Source organism: Prosopis cineraria, unplaced genomic scaffold, assembly GCF_029017545.1.
Source record: "Prosopis cineraria cultivar Desert tree isolate PC_DT_omini unplaced genomic scaffold, ASM2901754v1 PC10, whole genome shotgun sequence".
Lineage (NCBI taxonomy): Eukaryota > Viridiplantae > Streptophyta > Magnoliopsida > Fabales > Fabaceae > Prosopis > Prosopis cineraria.
The window spans coordinates 9578727-9602916 of NW_026555341.1; the positions used below are offsets into that span (position 1 = coordinate 9578727).

General features: G+C 32.3%; 2 protein-coding genes across 8 annotated transcripts; one reads left to right on the forward strand and one right to left on the reverse strand.

The window, feature by feature from the left end:
- Positions 1 to 2244: 2244 nt before the first annotated feature.
- On the forward strand, positions 2245 to 5960 carry LOC129322832 (vacuolar protein sorting-associated protein 25). Of its 5 annotated transcripts, none has more exons than XM_054969247.1 (9): positions 2245 to 2358; positions 2785 to 2957; positions 4113 to 4252; positions 4400 to 4453; positions 4533 to 4621; positions 4715 to 4790; positions 5046 to 5147; positions 5247 to 5365; positions 5508 to 5944. In XM_054969247.1, exons 2-9 carry the CDS (start codon positions 2899 to 2901, stop codon positions 5643 to 5645), a joined length of 777 nt encoding a protein of 258 aa, XP_054825222.1. In that variant the 5' UTR covers positions 2245 to 2358; positions 2785 to 2898; the 3' UTR covers positions 5646 to 5944. The 5 variants fall into 5 exon arrangements, with proteins under 5 accessions (XP_054825222.1, XP_054825225.1, XP_054825224.1 ...); XM_054969248.1 differs by having other exon boundaries at positions 2268 to 2358; positions 2760 to 2957; positions 5508 to 5945; XM_054969250.1 differs by lacking the exon at positions 5247 to 5365 and having other exon boundaries at positions 5508 to 5633.
- Positions 5961 to 7093: 1133 nt separating this feature from the next.
- LOC129321210 (protein AE7) lies at positions 7094 to 10525 on the reverse strand. 3 transcript variants are annotated; one of them, XM_054966902.1, is made up of 7 exons: positions 10415 to 10510; positions 10262 to 10325; positions 9241 to 9426; positions 8991 to 9094; positions 8700 to 8799; positions 8110 to 8155; positions 7094 to 7646 (listed from the first exon to the last, which is right to left on the reverse strand). In XM_054966902.1, exons 3-7 carry the CDS (start codon positions 9364 to 9366, stop codon positions 7546 to 7548), a joined length of 477 nt encoding a protein of 158 aa, XP_054822877.1. In that variant the 5' UTR covers positions 9367 to 9426; positions 10262 to 10325; positions 10415 to 10510; the 3' UTR covers positions 7094 to 7545. The 3 variants fall into 3 exon arrangements, with proteins under 3 accessions (XP_054822877.1, XP_054822876.1, XP_054822878.1); XM_054966901.1 differs by having other exon boundaries at positions 10189 to 10525; XM_054966903.1 differs by lacking the exon at positions 10262 to 10325 and having other exon boundaries at positions 10415 to 10524.
- Between the last annotated feature and the right edge of the window lie 13665 nt (positions 10526 to 24190).

Consider the following 24190-nt stretch of genomic DNA (forward strand, 5'->3'; position numbering starts at 1 on the left):
AATTAACACCAATACAAGATCCTCACAACTTCAAACTTTCCATTTGAGTCTGGGATTCAATCAAAGCCCCAGAAGTTAATCAATAAACACCAAGCTTAGATATAAAGACTTAATTTAACTCCCAACAACTTTATAATATTTATTAGGTCAGACAAAAACCCTCTACTAACTCATAATTTATTTTCCTTACATCTTAAACCAAAAGAAAATAAAGTATATAAGGAGAGCAAGGAAATATAAAGCTTACTTGAAAGATGATAAGTCAGAACTGACTCCTAAGTACTCAAATTTTGGTACTTTGATAGAAAAACTCTCCTCACCTATATTTTTGTCCTTCTTTCCCCTTTTCCTATTTGATTTTTAGACTTGATCCACGATTTATCTAGCAAACTTTTGCACCATGTGCCACAATGCGTGATAAAATAAGTCAAAACTAAGTTTAGCTCACCTACTTTTACCCGATCTGATCCAACTTCCATTAAATCTTGATTTAAAACTATCTAGTTATCTGAAACAATAATTAACAACCTATAATCATAATTAACTTCATTAACTTACTAATTTACAAAATTACCTTTTAATTAGTAATTAGATTCTAGATTTAAAACTTGGAATGTTACAACTATTTTTTTTTTACAATGACTAAAATGAAACAATAAATTGTAACTTTCTTTATGCAAATTTTTTATTTACTAAAGTTCAATTGTTATAAATATCCATGACTACTTTAATTTAAGCTATAACTACTTTTTTTTTTCTAACAATGGCTAAATAGAACAAACAATTACAATTTCCTTTATACAAATTATTGCTTCACTGAAGTTTGATTTTAAAAAGTAGTTATTGCTGAAATTAAAATAGTTACTAATATTTTTTTAGGGCTAGAGATTTTTTTTTGTTTTAAACTAGGAATATTTTAGTCATTTCACAAAGAATCATTAATATCAGAAAGTTCCTTGGGAATTTGAAAACAAAATTATGACATTTCACGAGATTTTATTGTCATTTGCATATTTCTAAAGAATTTTTATGTTATTCTCCCTATATTCAACTATCATATAATTAAAGACCATGTTAATTTAAAAACAATTTATTAATTTAGGAGAAAACTTATATATTCCCCCTTCCTAACTTATATATTCCCCCTTCCTGAATTATAAGACAAAGTTGGGAAAAATTGTGCATACCAATAAGACATAATATTGACACTTTTTTAAACTTACTTTTTAAAACAAAATTATAAATTTTTAAAAATATTCATATACACCTAGTTAGTACTCCCAATTGACCATAATATATATTATCTTTTAGAAACTTTACTTAATTCAAAATATAGGTCATTGAGTAACTTTTGTATTTGTTTTTCTAATTATACCTTTACTTCATTTATTACTCTTTTTAAAAAAATAAAGCATTAAAATTTTAATTATTATTATCAAAGCACTTATATAGAATATTTAATAAGGATAAATTAAAAAAATGTAAATTTATCTAAGAAATTAACATTTCAACTAAAATTTTTCATAAACCGTGAATTAATTACTAATATCTTATATTTTGATTAAGAGGAAATACGTTATAATATTATTTCAATTCTCTCTTCAGGGTAAAATTGAAAATGTATTATTAATAAAATCTTATTTTTTTAAATTATCTTATATCCGGAAACAACAATATACCCCAACTTTGTTTTATAATTTGGAACAGAGTGGGTACTTTATTTTTAATTAAATCAAAACATTTGTGTCATTTATAGATTATATTTTTATAATAATTATTTATTATTAATATTATTAACACATTTAAACCCACTAAATATAAATATATTAAATATGTAACACTAAATATCTAAGCCTTTTTATTAATTTATTAAAGGGTGTATTATTAAAATGTCATATATTTTTTAACGGTATGATAAAAGAATATATAAATGATATAGAATTTTATATGAATTATTACGAAACAACATAAAAAGAATCAGGAGACTATGGGGCTGTTTGAAATTATTTTTATTTTATTGTTCTGAAAACTGGTGTTCTGTAAAATATGTTCTGAGAACAAAAAAATATTAAAATAAGTGTTTTTCGCATTCTCTCTTATTCTCCAGAATAATAATCACAGAACACTTAAAAGTTGTTTTTATTTTTTATTCTCCAGAATAATATTTTATTTTTTTATTTTTTAAAATATTTTTTAAAAATATATTATCAAATGAATTTTTTTGTTTTTTTAGTATGGAGAACAGAAAACTGTTTTCACAGGACCGGTTTCCAAGCAGGCCGTGTATTCCGAACCCTTCTTAGCCGTGCTGCGTGTCTGTGCAGGGTGTCCGGATAGGATCTCTGTTTCCGACTGAAGGTAGCGTCCTCTACCTGGATTTTTCGGCCATGAACTGTTATGTTTTTATCAACCTAGCCTTTAAAGCGACAACTTGCTTGAATTTCATCGTCTCATTCTCCAATTTCCGCCCTCTAATTTTACAGCCGTTTTGTATTACATCCTTGTTCGACTTGAAACATCCTCCATTACATTTTCTGGAAATATAATGCAGTAAATAGTTGTTGAATCGGGTACAGTGAGACTTTGGTTGTTCATTAATAAATTAGTTTAACAGTGTAGCGTACTAAGAGATTTGTTCGCATCGGAGGCAAGTTTATGGAAATAAACATTTTTGGGTGTCAATATGAGGCTATTTTATTGGTACAGTTGTTGCTTATTAATCTACTTATCTTTATATCGTTTACTTCAAAATACGTAAGGCATGTAGCTGCATTTCTATGCCAGAAATTTAACCTAGAAGTTGGAGGTTATCAGCGACAAGTTGAAGATATTTAAGCATCAAGAAGACCTGCTACATAATTATTATTTCCCCCTAGTTCTGGAGGAGGCACTTGAGAGATGCAGAAACTGGGCGAGTTCAAGCTACCTCACTTTTTCAATTATCCACCATACTTCACGTAAATCTCTTTTCTCTATATACTGTGTAATTTTTTTTAGGAAGTTATCGAAATTGACATACCGACTGTTCATGCTTTGATATCCAATGTTGGTAGTTGTTTTCACATTCACTAATGAGTATTTATATCCCTTCTGTGAGTTGACTTACACATCAATTGTCATCAGTTATGGGGATAAGCTTGAAAGGAAGACCACAAATGTGTTTTTACAAATATTATGTCAGTATTGCATTTTCTATTCTACTGATCTATAGAACCTGCCCTGCGAATTCTCTTCTAAACTCTATAGGGGATAACCTCGTACCCTTTAAAAAAGTACTGAAAATTGGTAAAAAGATGAACCAAATCAAATATTTCAATATTGATTGGATTTGTCACTTTCAAGATATTAGTATGAGGACAAGCAGGAACTGATTTTTGTTTTTCTTGATGAGTTTCACTATTTAGTGTCTTTAAGTTAGAAATCCCTGACAACATTGTCTATTTATAGAGACTTCGTTGCTGTTTTTACTTGTGTTGAGGTGGATGATAAAGCCAACTTTGGGATATTCATGCTAGAAAAATTAACTGCTATGCCTATGTATCTTTGACATTGGACTTTGATAAATTCCTTACTATAGCAACGATGTATGTAAAAATAAGACAAGTAATTTACACTTTTGCAAGGTTTGAAAGCGGATATCTGTGCCAAAATGTAGAGATTTTATACCAAATAGTTTGGGTTCCATCAGCTGAGATATATGCAATGATAGTATCAAGAGCCAAGCCATGGTGAAAAATTAAAATCGTGTAAAAGCGTTTATATTTCTTCAGGTTGCATCTGAACGTTGTTGCACAATGGATTCTTTTATTACTAAAAATTCAATCGCATGTGGTGTTCATTATCATACTTTTATTTATATTTAATTTGATTTTTACTTATATTAACCAGTCAGAAACATTGATTAGTTATAGACTTATAATTTGAACTAGTGTTGAGGGACCTCTACGATTTTATGGGTTTCAAATCACTTAGAACACTTGTGAAGGGGGGCAACGTGTATGAGATTAGTCCCACTCTAAAAGAATACGGGTTACTTTTGAGAAATCAAAAGGAGGAAAAAAAGAAGCTTATGGTTGATTAGGCTTGTGCCCTTGGCGTGTTTGTTCTTTCAGTTTGCAGCCTGTGAGAGACACGAGAGAGAAGCAAGTACAGTTGTGGAAAGATCTTATTCTAGATTACTGCAAAACGCAGAAGATATTTGTGGTTGGTCTTGAAGAAGAATTCCCTCTATTTTCAAATCCTGCCATTGAAAGTAAGATCATCATTCTTGACTGCTTATTGATTTTGTAGGATCATTGAATTGAATTGACGGGTCATACAAAGTGCTTCATTAGTTGTCTATGTTGCTTATTTCCATCTTTTGCCACATGGATTGTTTTTTGATTTGTTTATAGTGCAGGGTCTCTTAGTCATGAAGCCAGAGAAGCCTTCCTGTCTGCATTAGTTTCAGAAGGTTTGTGGTCACACTATTGAATTTGCATTTCTTAAGTTTGGTTGAGAGAAAACGCATAACTTTAATTCTGATTTGGCAGGACGAGCTGAATGGATGGATAAAGGACGAAAAAAATGTCTTATTCTCTGGCACCGGATTCAAGATTGGGTTGACATTATTGTACAGTTTGTAAGTTTGATTGTTAGTTTAATAATGCTGGTGCTCAGGCTGCTATTTAACGCATTTTAAGTTTTTGACTGAATTTTCCCCCATATTGACTAGGCGAAGGATAATGGATTGGAGGACGGTGTTGTGACAATAGAGGAATTATGCTCAGGGACTGAATCTCAAGGAACAGGTAATTTTCCGACCTGTATGGACCCTGTTTAGTACAACAAACATGGTTTAGTATAAAAGTCATCCTTCCCAGAGATTTAGCTTTTCAAAGGGGGTCTTCAAGCTCAGCTGAACTAAACATATAGTTATATTCAAGTATTCAACTGTCTAATATTTTTTTCCACTTCTATGCTTGTTGCTATTGAAATTGTGGTCGAAATGTTTTTTTTTTTTTTTGACGACAATTGACTTTCTGGAACTTTCTGATGTGCTGAAGAGCTTCATGGGATAGATCGCACCATCTTGAATCGTGCTTTGAAGCTGTTAGAACAGAAGGGGAAGCTTGTCATCTTCAAGGGAACTTCAGCTGATGATGAAGGTGTCAAGTTTTCTTTATAGTTTATAATTTTTTTGGGTATGTATTAAGAGGATACCTATAAACTGCCTGCCTGATTTGGCTGGATTGTTGATTGTTAAGATCAAGCAGAGGCCATTGTGCTGTTATATTCTACTTTGACTTCTTCCTTGTGCCAAGGCTCTGATCTTGGGGTAACTCTGGTCATACACGCTGAAGAGATGCTTCCTGTGCGCACTAAGGTGCAAGGATCAAAATTTGCCCCATGTTTTTTAAGTCAAAATTACTGTAAATAAATTCATTTGTCGTCTCGTTTCGTATGTTATTATAATTGAACTCTTGGTCTTGGCGTTGAAGGGCTGCTTTATAAACGTTTTTGATCAGGAATTACATAGTTGGAGAGGGCATATGATAAAATTGAGTGGAATTTTTCTTGCTGACACTCTGGAAGACACTGGGCTTTACGGGAACCTTATAAAGATCATGAGTTCTGTTGAAACAGCCAGATTGAAAATTTCGTGAAATGGCAAAGAATCTGAAGCTGGAGCTGTTGGAACGAGCAAGGGTATTGGTGAGGGCCATCTGTAATACCTGCAATTGTTATGCTTCGTACTTAGAGGCTAGGGCATCTAATTGAAGAAGTAATTAGACAGGATTTGTGGAAGAACATTTCACTTGGAAGAGAGGACCTTCTAAAATCTAGTGATCCGTTTTGAGGAGGCTTTATTATGTTATGTTTTAAAATCAATTGTAAATTCAAAACTATATATTTAATTTGTAATTAATTTTGAAGTGCTTGGATATATTTTCATAAAATTATAATTTTAATCTTTAAAATTCATCAAGGGAAAATATAACTATTGATCCCTCAATGTTGGTCTCTCTATTTATAAAATATGCCAAGAGAGATGATAATGTAGGATAACTAGTGTGCAACGAACATTATTTCACTATGCGTCAAATGGAGATTAGATTTTATTTTATGTGATTTTATATACATCAAACTTGTTTCTGTCTTTGTTTTGGTTTCATTTCCAAACCAAGATACTTATTTTTTAGGAGGCATTCAAACTAGCACCATGTCATCAGGATGCTACTCAAATGCCCAAAGATCTTCACTAGAAGGCAAAGAAGTTTCAAGCTTCAATAATTAAGCTGGTAGACTTAAATGCGTTTGCAAATGACTGTCATGGCCCAACAAGAAATTCATCATAATGAACGTTTTCTGACACTTGTCTTATCTGGAAGATACATCCATACAAACCCTCCTTTTTAAAACAAAGCAAATAGCGAATTATATTACAGTAAAAATATATTTCAGTACAAGAATTAGAGGCCATGCAAAGCAGCTAAATATTAAAAAGAAAAGATCAGTGTGAACATGCTTTATATTAAAATATGGGAGAGGCTATATTAAAGAGAGCATATCCTTGACAATCAGGTTGCGAATAATAATCCAAAATTTGAATATCAGGATTCGGGATAAGTCAACCCAAACGGTTTAATAAGCCAAGTGACTGATGGAATGGAACCATATCTAAATCAAATGTCCTGTTTGTGTCTCCCAAAAAGGGTCCTATTACTATACTGGAGGAAAAAAATAGCTTAAGTTCTAAGATTTCATTAGGATCAAAAAGCATTTACTTGTGGTCATGACCCCGTAATTTGCACTTTCATTCTCTTAAATTCATAAATTCATAAACATCCAATCCTTACCAAAAAAGGAAAAGACAAGACAAGAACATTCCCCTTTTGTTTGGAATATAGGAAGAAAAATAGAGGCAAGAACACTAGGAAGAAAAATGATAAAAATAGTTCAGTTTTTCCTTCTCGTATTATCTCCTTATTTTTTATCACGTTTCCCTCCATTCAAACCAAGCATCAAACTAAAATATAGAACTTGATCACAGTGAAACTCCATGCCAGTCAAAAGATGGCCTTCAATGCAAACTTTGCAAAGCACTGCCATGTTAAAATAACGTCATTGTTAAGTCTTGGATTCAACATCCTTGGCACGAGGCCATTTTCACTATTCACATACCACCCACCTTAAATGGTGCAGAGACGCAAAGCCCAATATAGTTCCTACCAGATAAATACAGCTGATTTTTTTTTTCCCAATATTCAATTTACAGAACCAAGAAAAAAGTATAACAAAACCAAGAAAAGAAACATGAGAGAAGAAAAACATATTTGTCCTCTTCCGGAGCTCATCAAAGAATCATACAGAAAATAACACATCTACGACTTTTTCAGCTGCGTATTCCTATCTGTAACTCAAATCACGTATAGTAGGCAAAAATTGCATGATCAATGAGCTTACAGTCATACCACAAATACAATAGCCACCAACTGATGAAACTGATCAGGTCCAACCATTAAAGGAACTACAGTCTTATTGCATCATGGGATACAAGGTCCTTCAACCAAAAGACGGAACTAAACATTCATCAACCATATCCAGCAGATTTGGATTTTCCAGTGCGGCAGCCACCCGTTCTTTATCATTTAGTTGTTTGTTAACTGCATATACATTTGCGAAAGAAATTGAATTTCAATAAATAAATAAAAACAAATGTCCAGTCATAATATAAGATTTAATAAGGAAAAAAAAATTCAAGACTCAATCAAGGACACAGAGCACGGGCACTTGTGTCAAATTACAGCATATATTCAATAATTTATCCTCCATACATAAAATTGTGAAACTAGAAGTTGCTCTTCCAGAGCTTCACGGGCTGAACAAAACAGTTAACCATCAAATTAACTGAGTTATTAAATCTGAATCTTAAACTAGCGGGATAAACATATATTTAACTCTCAGGAGCAACACTTGAAAATCTTCTGCAAAAGACAATCATTAGCGTACATCACTTCACTGAGGAAACACCAAATCAACAATATGCCTCCTCTATATAAGTTTTAAAAGTAACTGACAAACAAATGTACTCTGTGCATGTGTGCGGGTGTGAGAGGGAGGGAGAACCTGCAGCTTCAGTCGCATGAGATCCAGGCGCTACTCTGATGTCCACCTAACCATCATTTACATAAAGATAATAAGAAACAGATATAGTTGAGAAGACACACATTTAATGGCACAGATGTTCCAAGATCAGTAGAATTTGATCTAAACTCCGTAAACAATATACATTATACTTTGAATGGTACCACATATCAATAATTAGTGTATTATAACATTGATTTTATATACATAAATATCCTTTGTTTTATATATCAGTAATTGGCTTTTCATCATTATGTATCCTCTATTATATAAGCAACAACCAACGATACTCAAGAAAAATAAAATGATAAAAGCAAGCAAATGCGAAGATGTTGAATCATACAAAATGTTATTGCACAGACCCACGCAGTCTATCTGTATTGCTTCCAAGTATCATTGTAAAATGATATACTTTTCTGAAGTCTAATGACAAGCCATAACATACCAAGATTTTCAATGCAAGATCCACGTGTCAAGAGTCAAGAACCACTTTTCCTCAGGAATTTAATCCATATATTAGATTAACCTAACAAAAATAGCAAACTACAACAATGACAAACAAATGTTGGTACCTTGTAGCGTGGAGGAAGGCTCCTCATGAGTTTCACCCGTAAGCATAGACCTATGATAGTTGCCATGCTACAATGTTCAACTGTAGGAGTAAACGTAACCCTGATGCAAAGCATCAGAATCACAATGGCATTTTAACATACATAATTAAAGCCACCACCCCCCCCCTCTCTTCCCAAAAAAAAAAAAAAAATGTCCACACCACCACAACCACCCACACACACACACACACACAAAAGAAGGAAAGAAAATGCCACAAGAGCAGGAGAGGGGAAGAACAAACTGTTCACTACCTGACATAACTATGCTCATCATCAACTTCAATTGCATCCTCAGTTATTACTTTGAGCTCTTCTAAGGAGTATGGGTGCTCTGGGTCTTTGATATCCCTTAAATGATTTACGAATGTTAAGCAAACTTAAAATGCAATTGATTGACTTTGCGAGCAGTCTAATTTCAAACGCTTCAAATTAAATAATAAACATAAACAGAAGCACGCAAAACATATATGTATGTATATATAAATTGATAATTGAAAAGGATATCAAAAATTTCTTGTTGGTCTATTGGTTCTGCAGCATTTTCATCAGCAAAGGTGGGCATGGTGCGAGTTCGACGCTCTTTCTTTTCATAGACTATAGGATTAGCATTTATTAAGCCAGACACCATTTTGCTGGCCACTGTAGAGCTCTGCTTCAGCTTCAAATTTCACAGATTTAAGAAGGGGGCCTGTAGAAAGGATATGGAAAAGTAACAAATTACGGAAACAAATGAGAGGAAAGGTTTGTTGTCTAGTAAGAGAGGAATGCAAGTGGCTGCAGTGACAGCAATGCCCAGTTAGATTGATGGGAAAATTACAATGGAAATATTAAGAAAGTCAAATTATTCATTGAACTGGCGAGGCACTAATTCATGGTTTAATATACCTTAATCAAACAATGGCCAACCTGGTCATAATTAAATTAACGCATTTTGAATAATATGCATTTAAAAAAAAAATCATCCATAATCATAAAAAAGGCAACATCGATTCACACTACAAAGTCTTCATCAAGATCCATAATCATACAAGTTATAAAACACAAAAAATTAACACGTAATGAAACTCAACTGGAAATATGAAATCACTGGAAGATCAACAAGACGAAAAATAAAAGCCACGTTCTAAAACAGAACAATCTCAATTGGCAATACCTAATCACTTTGCATCCAAAGTCCCTTAAAATGCAGGACAACAAATGAGGGCCCAATGCATAAATGATAATGGGTTTGCAACTAGACAAAAAATCAGATACATGTATATGTAGCCATTAATATAATATAAATAAGAAACTATCAACTGCATGTAACTCAGCCTGGCAATAGCACGGGGCAACTAGCCAACTGACTACTTATGGCACTATCTTTCTAGGTTCAAAATTAAAAAGAGAAGATACAAAAATCTACTACACGAGCAAAAACAGTATGATAACAGCATCAACTCTAAATTACAGGATAGCATCAATATTGTCAAGTGTGCCGCAGCAATTGGGCAACAACAGTAAGGCATCAATGCACAACGCACCTGAAGAAGACGGTGGGGGGATTCAGCGATGGTGGATTGGGAGAGATTCAGCTACGGTGGTGGACTGGATGGAGATGGAGGTATATCAGCCGGAAGGAGGAGAACTAGGAAACAGATGGAGGAAGTAGAAAGGAACTGAGAAGGAGAGTTCACCGAGGATGAAGGAAGCCGGCGAAGAACGATGGGTCGGTGGAGGACGACGCAGCTTTGCCAGCGATGGATAAAGCGACGCGCACTGGAGAAATTCCGAAGGACCAAATCAAACTTCTCGGCTCGGGTATACCGATTTGGGATTTTTATATTTTAGGGTTGAATTCGGAATTTTAAATAAATAAATAAATAAAAAGAAAATATTCTCAATAGATTTTGCCTGCTTTCAGTAATAATAATAATTTTAATTTAATTTTAAAACTGATCACATATATTTTCCTACTAAAGATAATCTAAATATAGATAGTTTTTTCACCAAACTTCGTTATAACAAATTTTAATTGTAAGTCATGGGAAGTTATTAATAACATGATATGAAAACATGGAACTATTATTATTAAATTATATTACATTAAAATATTATAAAAAGAAAATTACCATGTGCCTCAGACGTCAGCAGTATTAGGCTCACTCGAGGCGTAGGGTTTGATCTTACAGGTTAGTTTTAGCTTGTCTCTTGTGCTCTATAAATGTATACACTACTTAGAAGCTATTATAATTATAATTATAAGGTTATGAATTGATACATTGAACTATAATTAGCCATCTCATGTTTGGAAGGTCGTGCTCTCAATGGTGATTAATTAATTAAATTGTAGTTGTTGGCTCAAAAAATTACGTAAAATTGTAGTTATAACTTTGTTATTTCTCCTTCTATCCTAATTTATAAGGTAATTTTTGGTAAAATTATACATACCAATACAATTTACTATCTTAATTTTTTTTATAAATTTTCAAAAACTCTATTCATAAATAAGAGATGGAGAGAAATAAATTTATTTGAGGAGTGAAATATTGAGGGATAAGACTAGAATAATTATCAGTAATAAGATTTTATTTTTGTCAAAACATTTTATATTTTAAAATACCAAAACACATGCAAAAATGTTTAAATGGGACGGAAGAAGTATCTAATAATAACTTAGTCTTATAGTTACTTAACTTGTAGCACGTGGTACTTATTCAGATATTAAAAAAAAACTAAATAGTTTTTTTCCCAGCAAAACTAAAATAGTTGGCATATTAGAAGATATTGGTCTGACCTTTCATCTTCGTTTAGTAGCTGTGAATGTAGAGTATGTTCAGTTTGTTATTAGCGAGGTTTATTGGATTGTTATTAATTTCACTTTGTTTATTGCTATCTTTGATCTCAAAGTGGGAGTTAGTTAGGGATTTAGTTTGATTTTATCCTAAATACTACTCATCTAGTTTTATATTTAGGATAAAGAAAGAAGATTAATTTTGATTTTATTTATACTTTTACAGGACATTTTACTGTATACATTTATTTTTTACCTCTCTATCCTTACTAAATTTTAAAACAAATTTAATGAGTTTGAGATTTTTTTCAGATTTGGTTAACTATACTGTAAGTAATTTATAAATATGACATAATATCTCAATAATTATCTCTTCTCTCTCATGTTTATTATTTTTCTCAAATTACCCGATAATAATGTCCTTGTATAATGTAATATCGATGATTATTATAAAACGCTTTCAACTACTCATCTGATTCTATTTATAAGTTATTTTCAATATGTTTCACCCATATTAAGAAAAACTTTAAAACTCATTAAATTTGTCTTAAAATTTAATAAGTACTCAACTTTATCCCTATTAAATATACATATTTTAATAACATATTTTCTCTCTCCAATATTCAATGGAGGGTAAAAGAGAAATTTTGTTATAAAAATTTAATGATATAATTTATAAATATAACCAAAAAAATTTTCTCTATCTGCTTTATAAAAAGGACCAAAAGGAGTAATTTTCTAAAAATAAAGAATGACGATTAACTCATTAAATATGTTTTAAGATTAAAATTTTTTTAACTTCACTCTTGTTAAAAATAGGAAGAGGAAGATACACGGCATACGATGAGCACAAAATTAAATTTATATTTGAGGTAAAATTAAGAATTAAGAAATGGTAATAGATAATCTTATATGTGTCTTACATCAAGGACAAAAAAATTCTTTGCAGATGTCGGACAGGCAAAGCATAAATTATGATAATAATACTTAAAATAAAATTATTAAAAGAAGAAATATTTTAGAAACACTGCTCCTATACATTACTGCAGCGAAAAGATTACCTTGGTCCCAAAAAAAAAAAAGCTAGAGATACTTGGAAAATTTCAACTCTCTCTTATAAGGGCTGAGGGTGTCTTCATTTCTCCATCCTACATCCCTGCATTTCCCTTCACTTCCTCAAAATGACATTGTCTAGAGTAAGAGAAAAAAAAAAGTCAAATAATGTTTCATTTTCTTCTCCACCACCAAAGCATGGGAACTTGGCTTTTTTTCTCTTCTAGAACAGAGTTGACGTGCTCACATAATAAGAAAGAAATTCTGACCAAGGAAAGATTTCGATCAAGGAAGGATTTTGATTGTAATTTGGTATGGTTCTATTTTTCTCTTATGTACTAATCATTTCTATCTCCCATTTAAACATAAAACTTGCTCAACATAATTGCCATTCTCTCTCTCTTTCTCCCTTACATTGATCATTTTCCTCCCCTGTATTTATGTTTGAATTTATTTTGAAACACGTTACTAATTTGCCATAGACTTGTGTTGCATAGAAATTTTTTAATGATAGTCACAACTACAGGAAAGCAATGCTAACCATTTTAACACGTTATTATCCCTTTAGCTTTGCATAAACGAATGCATCACCAAGCTCTTGGGTTTTTTTTTAAATTTGTTAACAGTTTCTTGTTAACTCTCATAAATAACAATGTTTTATTATTATTTTTATCTACTTACTCTTGGTTTTAGTGTTTTTGTTTTTTAGCTTTTCTTGTTAGCTTTAAAAAATGGTATGACTCCAACAGTTGATCTTGAATTTGATGATCTAGAAGAGGCATGGCAATATTGGATTGACTATGGTGGAAGAATAGGATTCAATGTTAGAAATCAAAACTCTAATAAGAGCAAGAAGGATGATTCTATCATATATTGCAAATATGTTTGCTCCAAGGAGGGAGTGAAAAAACTAGATAAAAGATATTTTAAAACTAAGAAGCCTCGAAAGGAAATAAGAACAGGGTGTAAAGTGAAAATGATAGTTAAAAAGGTGAATGAAAGATTTAGAGTTAGTGAACTAATTTTAGACCATAATTACCCTTTAGAGCCCCAGAGACTATTCATTTGTTAGCATCACAAAGGAGATTACCCAAAGCACAAGGCTATGCTTTGGAGGTTGCTGAAGATACAGGGATTAAGCAAAAAGCTTCTTTTAATTTAATAAGCAAACATGCAGGAGGGAAGGCTAATTTGGGGTATACTAAAGATAAGGTAAAGAGTTATTTAAGTTTAAGGAGGCAACGAGACATGGTTATGGTGAAGCTGGGTTTCTACTTCGCTATTTCCAACAACAATTAACAAAAAATCCTTTATTTTTTCATGCTTATCAAGTAGACTAAGAAGAGTAGATAACTAATGTGTTTCGGGATGATGCATGTATGTTGATAGATTATGCTTGTTTTAGGGATGTCATTTCATTTGATACAACATACTTAATAAATCATGACAACAGACCACTTGCCATTTTCTCAAGTTTCAACCATTACAAAGAAGTAGTGATATTCGATGCTGCTTTATTATATGATGAGACCATTGAGTCTTTTAAATGGTTTTTTGAAACCTTTTTACATGCACATAAGCAAAAAATGTCATTTACTGTGTTTACTAACCAAGATGTGGCAATGGCAAAAGCCTTTGAAGAAATAATGCCAAATGTAAAGCATGGCTTATGCATATTCCATGTCAATAGAAATGGGGTGAAATATCTTGGAAACTTAATGAAAGATGACTCTTGTTTTCTGGGTGAGTTTAATTGGTGCATGTATCATTGTAAGGAAGAAATAAGGTTTGAGGAATCTTGGAAAGAATTATTATCAAAATGTAATGTAGAAGAAAATCTATGGTTGATATCTATTTACAACTTAAAAGAAAAATGGACAACATGTTACATGAAGTACCCAAAGACTCTTGGCATAAGAAGTACACAACTTAATGAAAGTATCAATTCATTTATAAAAAGTTGCACTAATCCTGAATTGAATATTAGTCAATTCTTTAGTTTCTTTGAACAAGTTATTATGGATAAGCAGTATAATGAATTGCAAAGTGATTTCAGCTTATGCTAGAAGTTGTCGAGGTTGATTTTGAAGAGTTCATCTATGCTGTAACCAGATTTCTCAAGTTTACACACCACTAATTTTTGACTTTTTCCAGCATGAGCATGACTTACGTGATGCTATGTGTATAAAAGAGAGGAAAGAAAGAAAAATAACTGCAGATGATGATGCTATTATTATTGAATATGTAATCATAATGGTTGATAAAAAAAGAGAGTGGAGATTGACATTTGAGCCATCAAGAGAAGAGAAGGAGGCTGTTATTACTTGTAGTTGTAAGAAGTTTGAACAATAGGGAATATTGTGCTGTAATGCATTGAGGATATTGTATGATTAAGATTTAAAGCTACTTCAAAAACAATATGTTTTAAAGAGGTGAACAAAAGAAGCAAGGTATGGTGTAGTGAATGATATTAAAAGAAAGGAAATTGAAGTTGATCCTAAACTAGAATGCTCAAATCAATATAGGCAATTATACCCCATGCTCATAAAATTAGCTAGTGATACTTCTAAATGTCCAGAGGCATTCTCTATGGTTCATCAAGCAATGCTAGAGCTTAGAAAAAAAGTGTCTCGACTTCTCATTAACCACTCATCAGATAGTATTAATAGTGAAGGGGGTATTGATGATGATGATGCTGTAAGAATGATAGTTCAAGCATTGGATTCAAAAAAAGAGAACACAAAAAGATCAATCCAAGTTAGGTCGACAACCCAAGTCAAAAAAGAAAAAAAGTTAAGATTTTAAAAAAAATCTACCAACAAGTCTTCATGATGTTCAAAGGTATAATTTTTTTATTTTGAATTTTTTAATAGCATAATTTTTTTATAACATTTAACCGACATTATTGCAAGACACATAAAATATATTAGAAGTAAGTAGATCATCATCTTTGGTACAATATGGCCTCGTTGTGTCAAATATGCCGGTGCAAGTGCAATATGGCCCCGTTGTGTCAAATATGTCGGTTGCAAGTGCAATATGGCTTCGTCGTGTCAAATATGCCGGTGCAAGTACAATATGGCCCCGTTGTGTCACATATGCCAGTACAAGTGCAATATGACCCCTCGTGTCAAGTATGCTTTTGCAAGTGTAAAATGGCCCCTCGTCAAGTATGCCTGTGCAAGTAATGCTTTTGCAAGTGTAAAATGGCCCCCCGTGTCAAGTAATGGGCAGTATGCCTATGTGTGTCAAGTGTGCAAGTATGCTTGTGCCAAATACTCCAATAACAACACAACATAATCCACTTTAACAAAGTCAATATCATTCACAACATTAATGCTAGTGAGGATATTATATTTTAAGTTCTCAACTAAGTTAAATGTCATTCACAACATATTTCATACTATTGTCATTTTATTTTTGTGTTTGTAGGATTCATTGAACAATAATATAAAGTCACTTGAAGCAATTGAATTTAGTCAAGTATTTAAGAAAGGTAAATCATTGTCTAAATGTATTGAAACTTCTCTTACAATTCAATTACATTACAATGTTATAGATTCAAATCCAAATATGAATACAAATCCTCAATTATGAAGTCTTCATTTCAGCCCTAGCCTCTTGCTTTAGTCTCCATTTTGTTCTTAACAATATATACTTGTGGGCTAGTTCTCTTTTTTGTCATGCTAGCTCTTTGCTTTGATGTTGTTCTTTTGTTATAATGCTGCCCAGACTCATTTTGCATACTTGTAAGCTTGCTTCTTCCCATTTTGTAAAGCCCAAACACATTTTTGTTTTTGTAATCTGTACAATTTGCAAAGTGTAAGCAAATTATCGCTAGACAAGGAAGAAAATGAATCTGCAACACAATCCTTAAATGATTAGGTGGTCTTTAGTCACACACACACACTCATTCACTCACACACTCAATATGCAAAGATACATGCATATGCTATATAGTTTTATGAACCTGAGGAGAAGCTTTAGCAATCTTCTATAAGATTATTGCACAAGCCTCTAGACTAAAACATGATAAAATAGGTAGAAAATAACAGAACAAGTTAGATCAAAGATTTTGTTTACAAGTACAAATATTCTTAAAGTTAAGGAAAATTTATGCAAATGCAGAACCATATTCATTTAAATTGTATGTTGAACAAATTTGATCATGTAAATCAAACATAAGTTAACTATATTCATTTGAAATGCATGTTGAACTATCATACTCTATATTAGTACAATCTGCAATGATATCCGAAAGAAATCCTGAAGCTTCAATGCACACTGCCCCTTTTATTATTTTAGAAGGCCATTTAATAGAGTCTTCTCTTGTAAGAGAGGACATATTCTACTCTTTGACTTCATCATGTCATAATTCATGTAGTGAACGTTTTGAAAGGTCTTTTGAACCTGGTAAGAACAAGAAGAGGGCTAGGCCTAAAGAAAGTAGTAGGAGTAGCCTATTGGAAATTATGCCCTAAAGCCAATCATTATACTATACACATTGTTATTTAATGAATTTCTCTTTTGTTATCATAACAATTGCATGTTCAATATGATAACTGTATCCCTGGACAAACTATAATGATTGTCCTAAATGTCCCTAGTCAGTCATCTTTGAGGGATCATAGATGAAACAAGACTAGTATGACTTTCATTGATTATAGAAATATAAATTAAAGTCATAAGCGCTTGAAAGAGTACAAGGTGCTGGACCGACCCGCTATGAGAATGCTGCATGGTACAAGTCATAAGCTTATGTCATATGCAACTATATCACTAAGCCCTTTGACCTGAGATCATTATGGATTCCTACATGATGACTACTGAACTTTGACCTAGTTAAAAGTCACCTTTGATCGGGTGATCATAAAGGCTATGATTGAGTTTAGTGATATTCATGCGGAGGAATATGAGTGATCAAGATGGAATTTGTCTCTCATATTAAGTGAGAGATATTATTAGGCCCCTCGATGAGTAAGACTGAGAAAAACATATGGCCATATTACAATGAAAAGGATTTTTCTATTGCTACTGTCAGTTTACTCAGAGATCGAGAAAGTAACAGTCAGGTGAAGAAGAATGACAATTTCATGCCTCATGCTTGATCGAAATATTGCGTGACAAAAGGAATGTGATATGGTTACATGATAGGTTACATTATATCATCGATCCCCATATGAATTAGGTAGTTGCAATGTCTTGCTAGAGGCTACTTGTGACTTGTGGGCTAATAGCGTAATTAGCCTATTACCTATTTCATATGGGCCTACAAGGTCGCACACAAGAACAGCCCAACTCGAGCTATAATGTCCAAGTTCATTGAATTTGAAATATGTCTAGATTCAATGAATGTAATATAGGGTGAATGAATTATATATATATATATATATTTGAATATTTATCATATATATTATATATATATATATATATTTATATGAAATATAAAATTCAAAAATATAATATATATATATATTTATATATCCATATATGTGTGTATATATATATTGATATATATATATATAATATATGTATATGATATATAAAATTAAATATAGATAATATAATATATATATATATTTGAAATATTATGTATATATATAATATAATATAATATGTATATGTGATATATATATATTATGTTATGTTAGTTTTAAATTTAATTTTATATGATAGATTAAATTTAATAACTAACATGATATGAGAGAATATCATGTTAGTTTTATAATTTGAACTTATATGATAAATTCAAATTAGATATGATATTATGGATTAAATTTATGAGATAAATTTAATTAAATTTTTGTGGGCTTTTAATTGAAAGACAAAACCCTTATCTAGATACTATATATAGATAGGGACGTCCTTTATAAAGAAGTGACAAAGTTAGAAAAGTTTTGACGGCAAAAACACTCTGAGAGCCATGAAACACCCTTTAAAAAGAAAAATTAACGTTCAAAGAAGAACGGATGTTGAGAGCGCTAGCACGCTGTTTGAGTTAGAGAGCTGTTCGTGTAGATAGTGGTAGAAGGAGCATATTTGCGTTGTCAGCTCCTAAGATCCAAACTCTTAAAGAGAATGTGCACCAACTTTAAAGAATTAAAAGGTAATTCTTCCATCCATCTTAACTTAAATGAGTTCGTTCAATCCATATCAGGATAGAAACTTTAAAATTTTAATCTTTCGCTGCACCTCCCTATCCAACATAGGCTAAGGGACAAGCAACTAATCCAAGATCGTATTAAGGAGTTGAGAGAATTGGTGCCAAATAGAGCAAAGGTAGTTCCCTTTAATTTACATTTCCTAAAATTGTATGGGTTAATTTTGACTTTATTATAGTTGCGGTTCCTTTTGTAACATCTCAATTTTTAATTGCCTGATTAATTAAACCTAATTAATATAATTAAGTAAGTTGAGGTGGTGTGTGGCCAAGGAGGTCTAATTAGTATATTTGATTATATTTTAGTCTTAATTGTGGGTCCAGTACCAAGGCAAGCCACTTAGGCATTAAAAGGAGAAGAAAAATAAAGAGTGATGTTGCTGTGCCAGACACCGTGACGTGGAGATCATCCACTGTATCACACAGACACTTCTGATGTGAGGGAGGACCTCTTTGTGGCATGTATCGTGACGCATTATGCCTCCGTCGCGGTGCATGGCCATTTTCTACAAATATCAGTCACAAAAATAAGACAAAAATAGAAAGAAAGAAAACAAAAACTGGAAGAGGCGTGCCAAGCTCTACTAGGGTTTACTAATAGATGACATTGGAAGTATTTTGAAGGCTATAAACACCCAAGGTAAGTACCACACTCCTTAATCTCTCCACCTCTAATTAGTATATTTATGAGTTTATGATTAGGGTTTGATAGTGAAAGTAGAATTTTGGTCTATATAGGTTATAAGTTTAAATTTTTTGACTCAAATGGAGTTAATGAGAGTATATTAGAGAATCTAAACCTAAGTATAATGAGTTTTGGTGTCTTGAATTGTTGGGCACTATTAATATCTAAAAATCTCATTTGTTATGGGTGTTTAGAAGATTATGATGCTATTAATGAAAATTTAATGGCTCATTAATATTATTGAAGACTAAAAGTAATTAATAAACCTAAGAGATAGGCTTAAATTATTGTGGAGTAAATGTTAGGCAATTTAAAAGTGGAGATTGAGGATTTAAATGCTTGAGTTAATCATGTTGATGAAATTTAACTTGGTTGATTGTAGTGTTTGGCTCTTGGTCACCTATTTGGATTGAAAATTCAAGCTTGAAAGCTAGTAGATTGAGGGGGTAAACCTTTGGCCTCTAAAAGATTTGAGATAACCAGAGAAACCCTCCTTTAGGTGGTTATATGTTAATTGATTGTAAATTTATTTCTAATCATGAATGTTACATGTATGAATTGATTCTCAATGCAAAAGCATGTATTAGCTTCAATATGTATATGAAAATTTGAATGTGCATAATGCTATTTTTAGTTCAAAATACAAATATGACATCAAGATGGTTTTCAAACTATGAACCTGCATATGCCTTTGGAAAATGAATGTGATGATTGTGTGAGATAGATGTGTGTTAATGAGAAATGGATTTTAAGATAAGTGAGAATAATGTTGAGAAAATGATGAGAATACACACTTAGGTAGCGTATGGTCATGAGCCCAATATGATTGTTGTGATAATGAATAAATGAAAATGAAATTGTAAAAAAAAGAGTGAGTATTGATTATACCATAATTAATGGTAGGAGTTCACTTAGAAATTAGGAGTAGAGAAAAATTCATATGGTAATTAGGTTGCCTTTCGACACACGGGGATATAGCCTTGTCCTACAGTTTGTCGAGGGACTGTCTCATAGTTTGTCAAGGGACTAGAACCTAGCTATCTCCACCGGTTCAATGAGGAAAATAGGTTAGAATATGAGACACCTCAAGGATTTGAGAATGGGGGAAGTCATGGTTTGAGAGTGAGTCCTGTGATCTTTAGTTAGGTCAAACCTTACGATTGTTGAGCTTGGGTAATCCAGTCACATGGAGGAAACCCTATTCAATGTTATCGCCGACAGTTTCAGTCTAAGAAAATAAAGAGGATATAAGGTTAGTTGATCATTGCTTATACAAATATATGAGGTGTCACACGTGTTGAGTTATGGCAAATTACGTGAATAAAGGGTCATGGTCACATATCTGACAAAATGGTGACAATGTACCTAATATATGTGAGACAAAAATGGTATTAATGAGAAAGGATGAGTTATAATATGTGCGTGAACATGTTTTAAGTGCTTGGCTTCATATGCATGTCCTTAGCTGATAATTAATATATAACTATATAGGGTAGGTTTAACTTTGATTACTAAGTGGCTAGATTTACCCCTTTTATTTAACACTTTTTATACTCTAGCTCTGGTGCCAAGAGGGAGAAAGCTAAAGAGGTTAAAATTAGCATATTCCTTTCTATATGCCTCTAGCTTAGTTTATTTTGTGTAATAGTTTATATTTGCCAATTTCAGGATGCATGCCATCACACTTGCACTATTTTGTTGTTGAGAATGTTAGATTTGTATTTTGGGCCTTGAGTCTTTATGTATCTTGATACATATTTGTTATAAGGTTAAAATACTAGTGCAAGTGTAGAAATAGATATTTGAGCATGTTTTAATTGTTTTGGGTGTAAAGTAATGTCAATTTACCTTCCCCTTTATTTTCGGTAAAAAGGGGTTGAAGGGTAAATTTCTGTTATATTGTGGTTTCAATGTGTGTGATATGTTGTACTGGTAGTCTTAGGTCCAATAAACATGATCCAGGTGTTAGGAAAAGCTTTTGACACTTGTTGAGGGTTTTGGATACCCATTTTATGTGAAAGTTGTGAAAAGTATTTAAAATATATTTAGGTGTCCAACTTCTTGGTGTGACTTGTTTTGGAAGTAAAACCTATGCCATTAGCTAGTTTATGTAAAGAGCTTTCTATAGACACCTAGATCACGTCATTTGGATGTCAGACAAAGAATCGAGGTGCGTCAGAAGTTTCTCAATTCTGCTATCAAATGACAGCAGAATTAGTTGAATTTTTGTGTAACACGTTACGGTGCATAGCTCCTGAGTCACGGCGTGTGACATAGAGAGTAACATGCTGTAGCGCAGTGTGCACGAGCCGCAACACATTGCCCTATATCACAACACATGTTTTATTTTTCAACCGTTTTTGACTTCTTTCACTCCTTTGAGGCATCCCATGCTTTCATAATTTATTTTTACTTTGATATAAAGGATTTAATTGTTTTAAATTCATTGTCATTTAGAAAACTTAGGATCTCTTACTTTTAAATTAAGCCTTGGTAATCACTCTTTAGGTTAATCCTTTGATTACCATGAGTTTTATTGGTTAATTATGTTTAATGGAGTAAGAATATTACGCCTTTCATGTGGCTGAATAAATTCTGGTAACTTCAATAGTGCAACATTGATTCACTACTGGAGCGCACAATAAAGCACATGCTCTTTTTGCAGAGCATTACTAAGCATGTTGACAAGCTAACTAAATTTACTAGTTCCAAATACATTATGGACCTTCTCAGTTATGTTCTAGATATGATCAAAGAAAGTAGGTCTATTAAGATGATGAATAGAAGTCTAGTATAGCAATGTACACATACACGTGATGCCAAAATTGGAGTCTAGTATAGTATCTTTTTTAAAACAAAATAGGAAAAATAGAAATGCCCAAAAAGAAGAATATTCAATTTCTTACTTAGAAGCATTCAGTTTAAAATTAGCTCGTGAATTGGAACTTTAAAATAATAACAACTAAAAGTTATTATGTTTCCAAGCATTCATATATATAAGGAAACATCAAAATGGTCAGTTGGCAAGACAAATTCAGCCCTTCATATATACAGAGTCTAAGAATCAATCATTAGAGCTGCCTAGAATTGCCTTAAGCTTGATTACTACTCTCAAATATTCTTCTCATCTCAATCTCAGCATTCAAATAAATTCCAGAGCAAACACCTCCATGATGGGTTGTTTCAAATATCTTTCCTAAATTTGAGGCCAAGTTAGTTTTTTTATGTGTTCATCTTTGATGAGAAAAAGAGACATATATGAGAAGGATACAGAAAAGATATGAAAACTCAGATAATACCAATTGTCATAATTATGTTTTCATCTGAGCAAACATTCATACAAACTTTCTCCTGCTTGGAATCATAATTGAGGATCATTAATTAAGCCACCTCCAATAACAAACCCAAAGGATAAACAAAAGATAAAATTTTTGTAATTGATATAGAAGGATCATTAATTAAACCTTCTCCTGTTCAGAATCGTCCTTATTGAGGAGGTTGAAGGGATCGATGAAGAGATAAACAAAGCAAAACACTGACCTAGATGAGGAGATAATTGAGCCGACAGCGAGAGCAAAAAGGTCAACAGGGAGAAGATGATGTGAAGAGAAGCGAGGAAGCTAGAGTTGAAGCCCAATGTTGGTCCAACGACGCTGTTGAAAGTAGAGTTAATTAGAAGGTGGCTAAGTGGGGCTCAGAGGGACGAGATGACGATGTGGTTCAGACTTTAGAGCAAAGTGCCAAGATCAGTCTCTCAGATATCTTCCCCATTGGGTTGATGAGGAAGGAGGAGAGTAGTGTCGAGAGGGAGAGGGCTGAGTTGGGGTGTGAGGATTGATAATGATGTAGACGGTCAAGATCGCAACTAGAAATAAATGATGGAGATTTCACTACTAATTAAAACGGTGTCGTTTTGAAGAAGTGGAGAAGAAATGCACCGAAAGGAAGTGGAGACACCCTTTGCCGCTCTTGTACTTGGTATCTGTGACTCATTAGTCATTTCCTTCTTGCTTTTGTGACCTCGATAAGAAGGGGACCAATTTCAATTCTCATCCTTGATGTGAGATCTGAATTATTTAGATTTTAATTTAGATGATCCAAATTTAAAGTGTCATAATATATTATATTTAATAAAATAAAAATTTACAAAAATTATAAAATAATTTTAATAAGTTCTTTATTTTTAGTTTGACATAAATTTAATTTAGAGAGTTTAATTTAATCTTAAAATTTTTATAATTGATATATATTAATTATTCAGATGCACTCTATGCAGAATAAATTTGGATAATCAATATACATCAATTATAAAAATTTTAATATTAAATTAGACCCTCTAAATTAAATCTAAATCAAATTAAAAATAAAAAAATATTAAATTTATTTATAGTTTTATAAATTTTTATTTTAATAAAATAATATATAATAATATAATAATACTTTAAATTTAAATAATTTAAATTTTTTATTTCAATTTAAATAATTTAAATTTCATTCTAAAAATGAGCAGCATGAGCAGGAAACTCAATCCCAGAAGAAGTGTGTAGAATTTTATTTTTGAATCCCAAACACTTGCGTGCTTGCCAAGACGAAGAAACGATGTTCTTTCCTTTTCTACACGTGTCGTTTTCGCAGAAAAGTCCAAAGACAATGAACCTCGATCGGAGGCACTGACGTCACCAATTGGGTAGTGTACGTCATCGAGTGCGTCAAGACAGCCCTCCCACTATCACCTATAAATACCACCACCACCTTCAGTCCTTGCACGCACTCTCTCGACT

Excerpts from the sequence above, each read along its gene's own strand:
- LOC129322832 (XM_054969247.1), top strand. The coding sequence starts at position 2,899 with ATGCAGAAACTGGGCGAGTTCAAGCTACCTCACTTTTTCAATTATCCA. Across the intron at positions 2,958-4,112 it reads AATTATCCACCATACTTCAC|TTTGCAGCCTGTGAGAGACA; the intron begins GTAAATCTCTTT and ends TTGTTCTTTCAG. Across the intron at positions 4,791-5,045 it reads GACTGAATCTCAAGGAACAG|AGCTTCATGGGATAGATCGC; the intron begins GTAATTTTCCGA and ends GATGTGCTGAAG.
- LOC129321210 (XM_054966901.1), bottom strand. The coding sequence starts at position 9,366 with ATGGTGTCTGGCTTAATAAATGCTAATCCTATAGTCTATGAAAAGAAA. Across the intron at positions 8,800-8,990 it reads GATGAGCATAGTTATGTCAG|GGTTACGTTTACTCCTACAG; the intron begins GTAGTGAACAGT and ends GCTTTGCATCAG. Across the intron at positions 8,156-8,699 it reads GCCTTCCTCCACGCTACAAG|GTGGACATCAGAGTAGCGCC; the intron begins GTACCAACATTT and ends AATGATGGTTAG.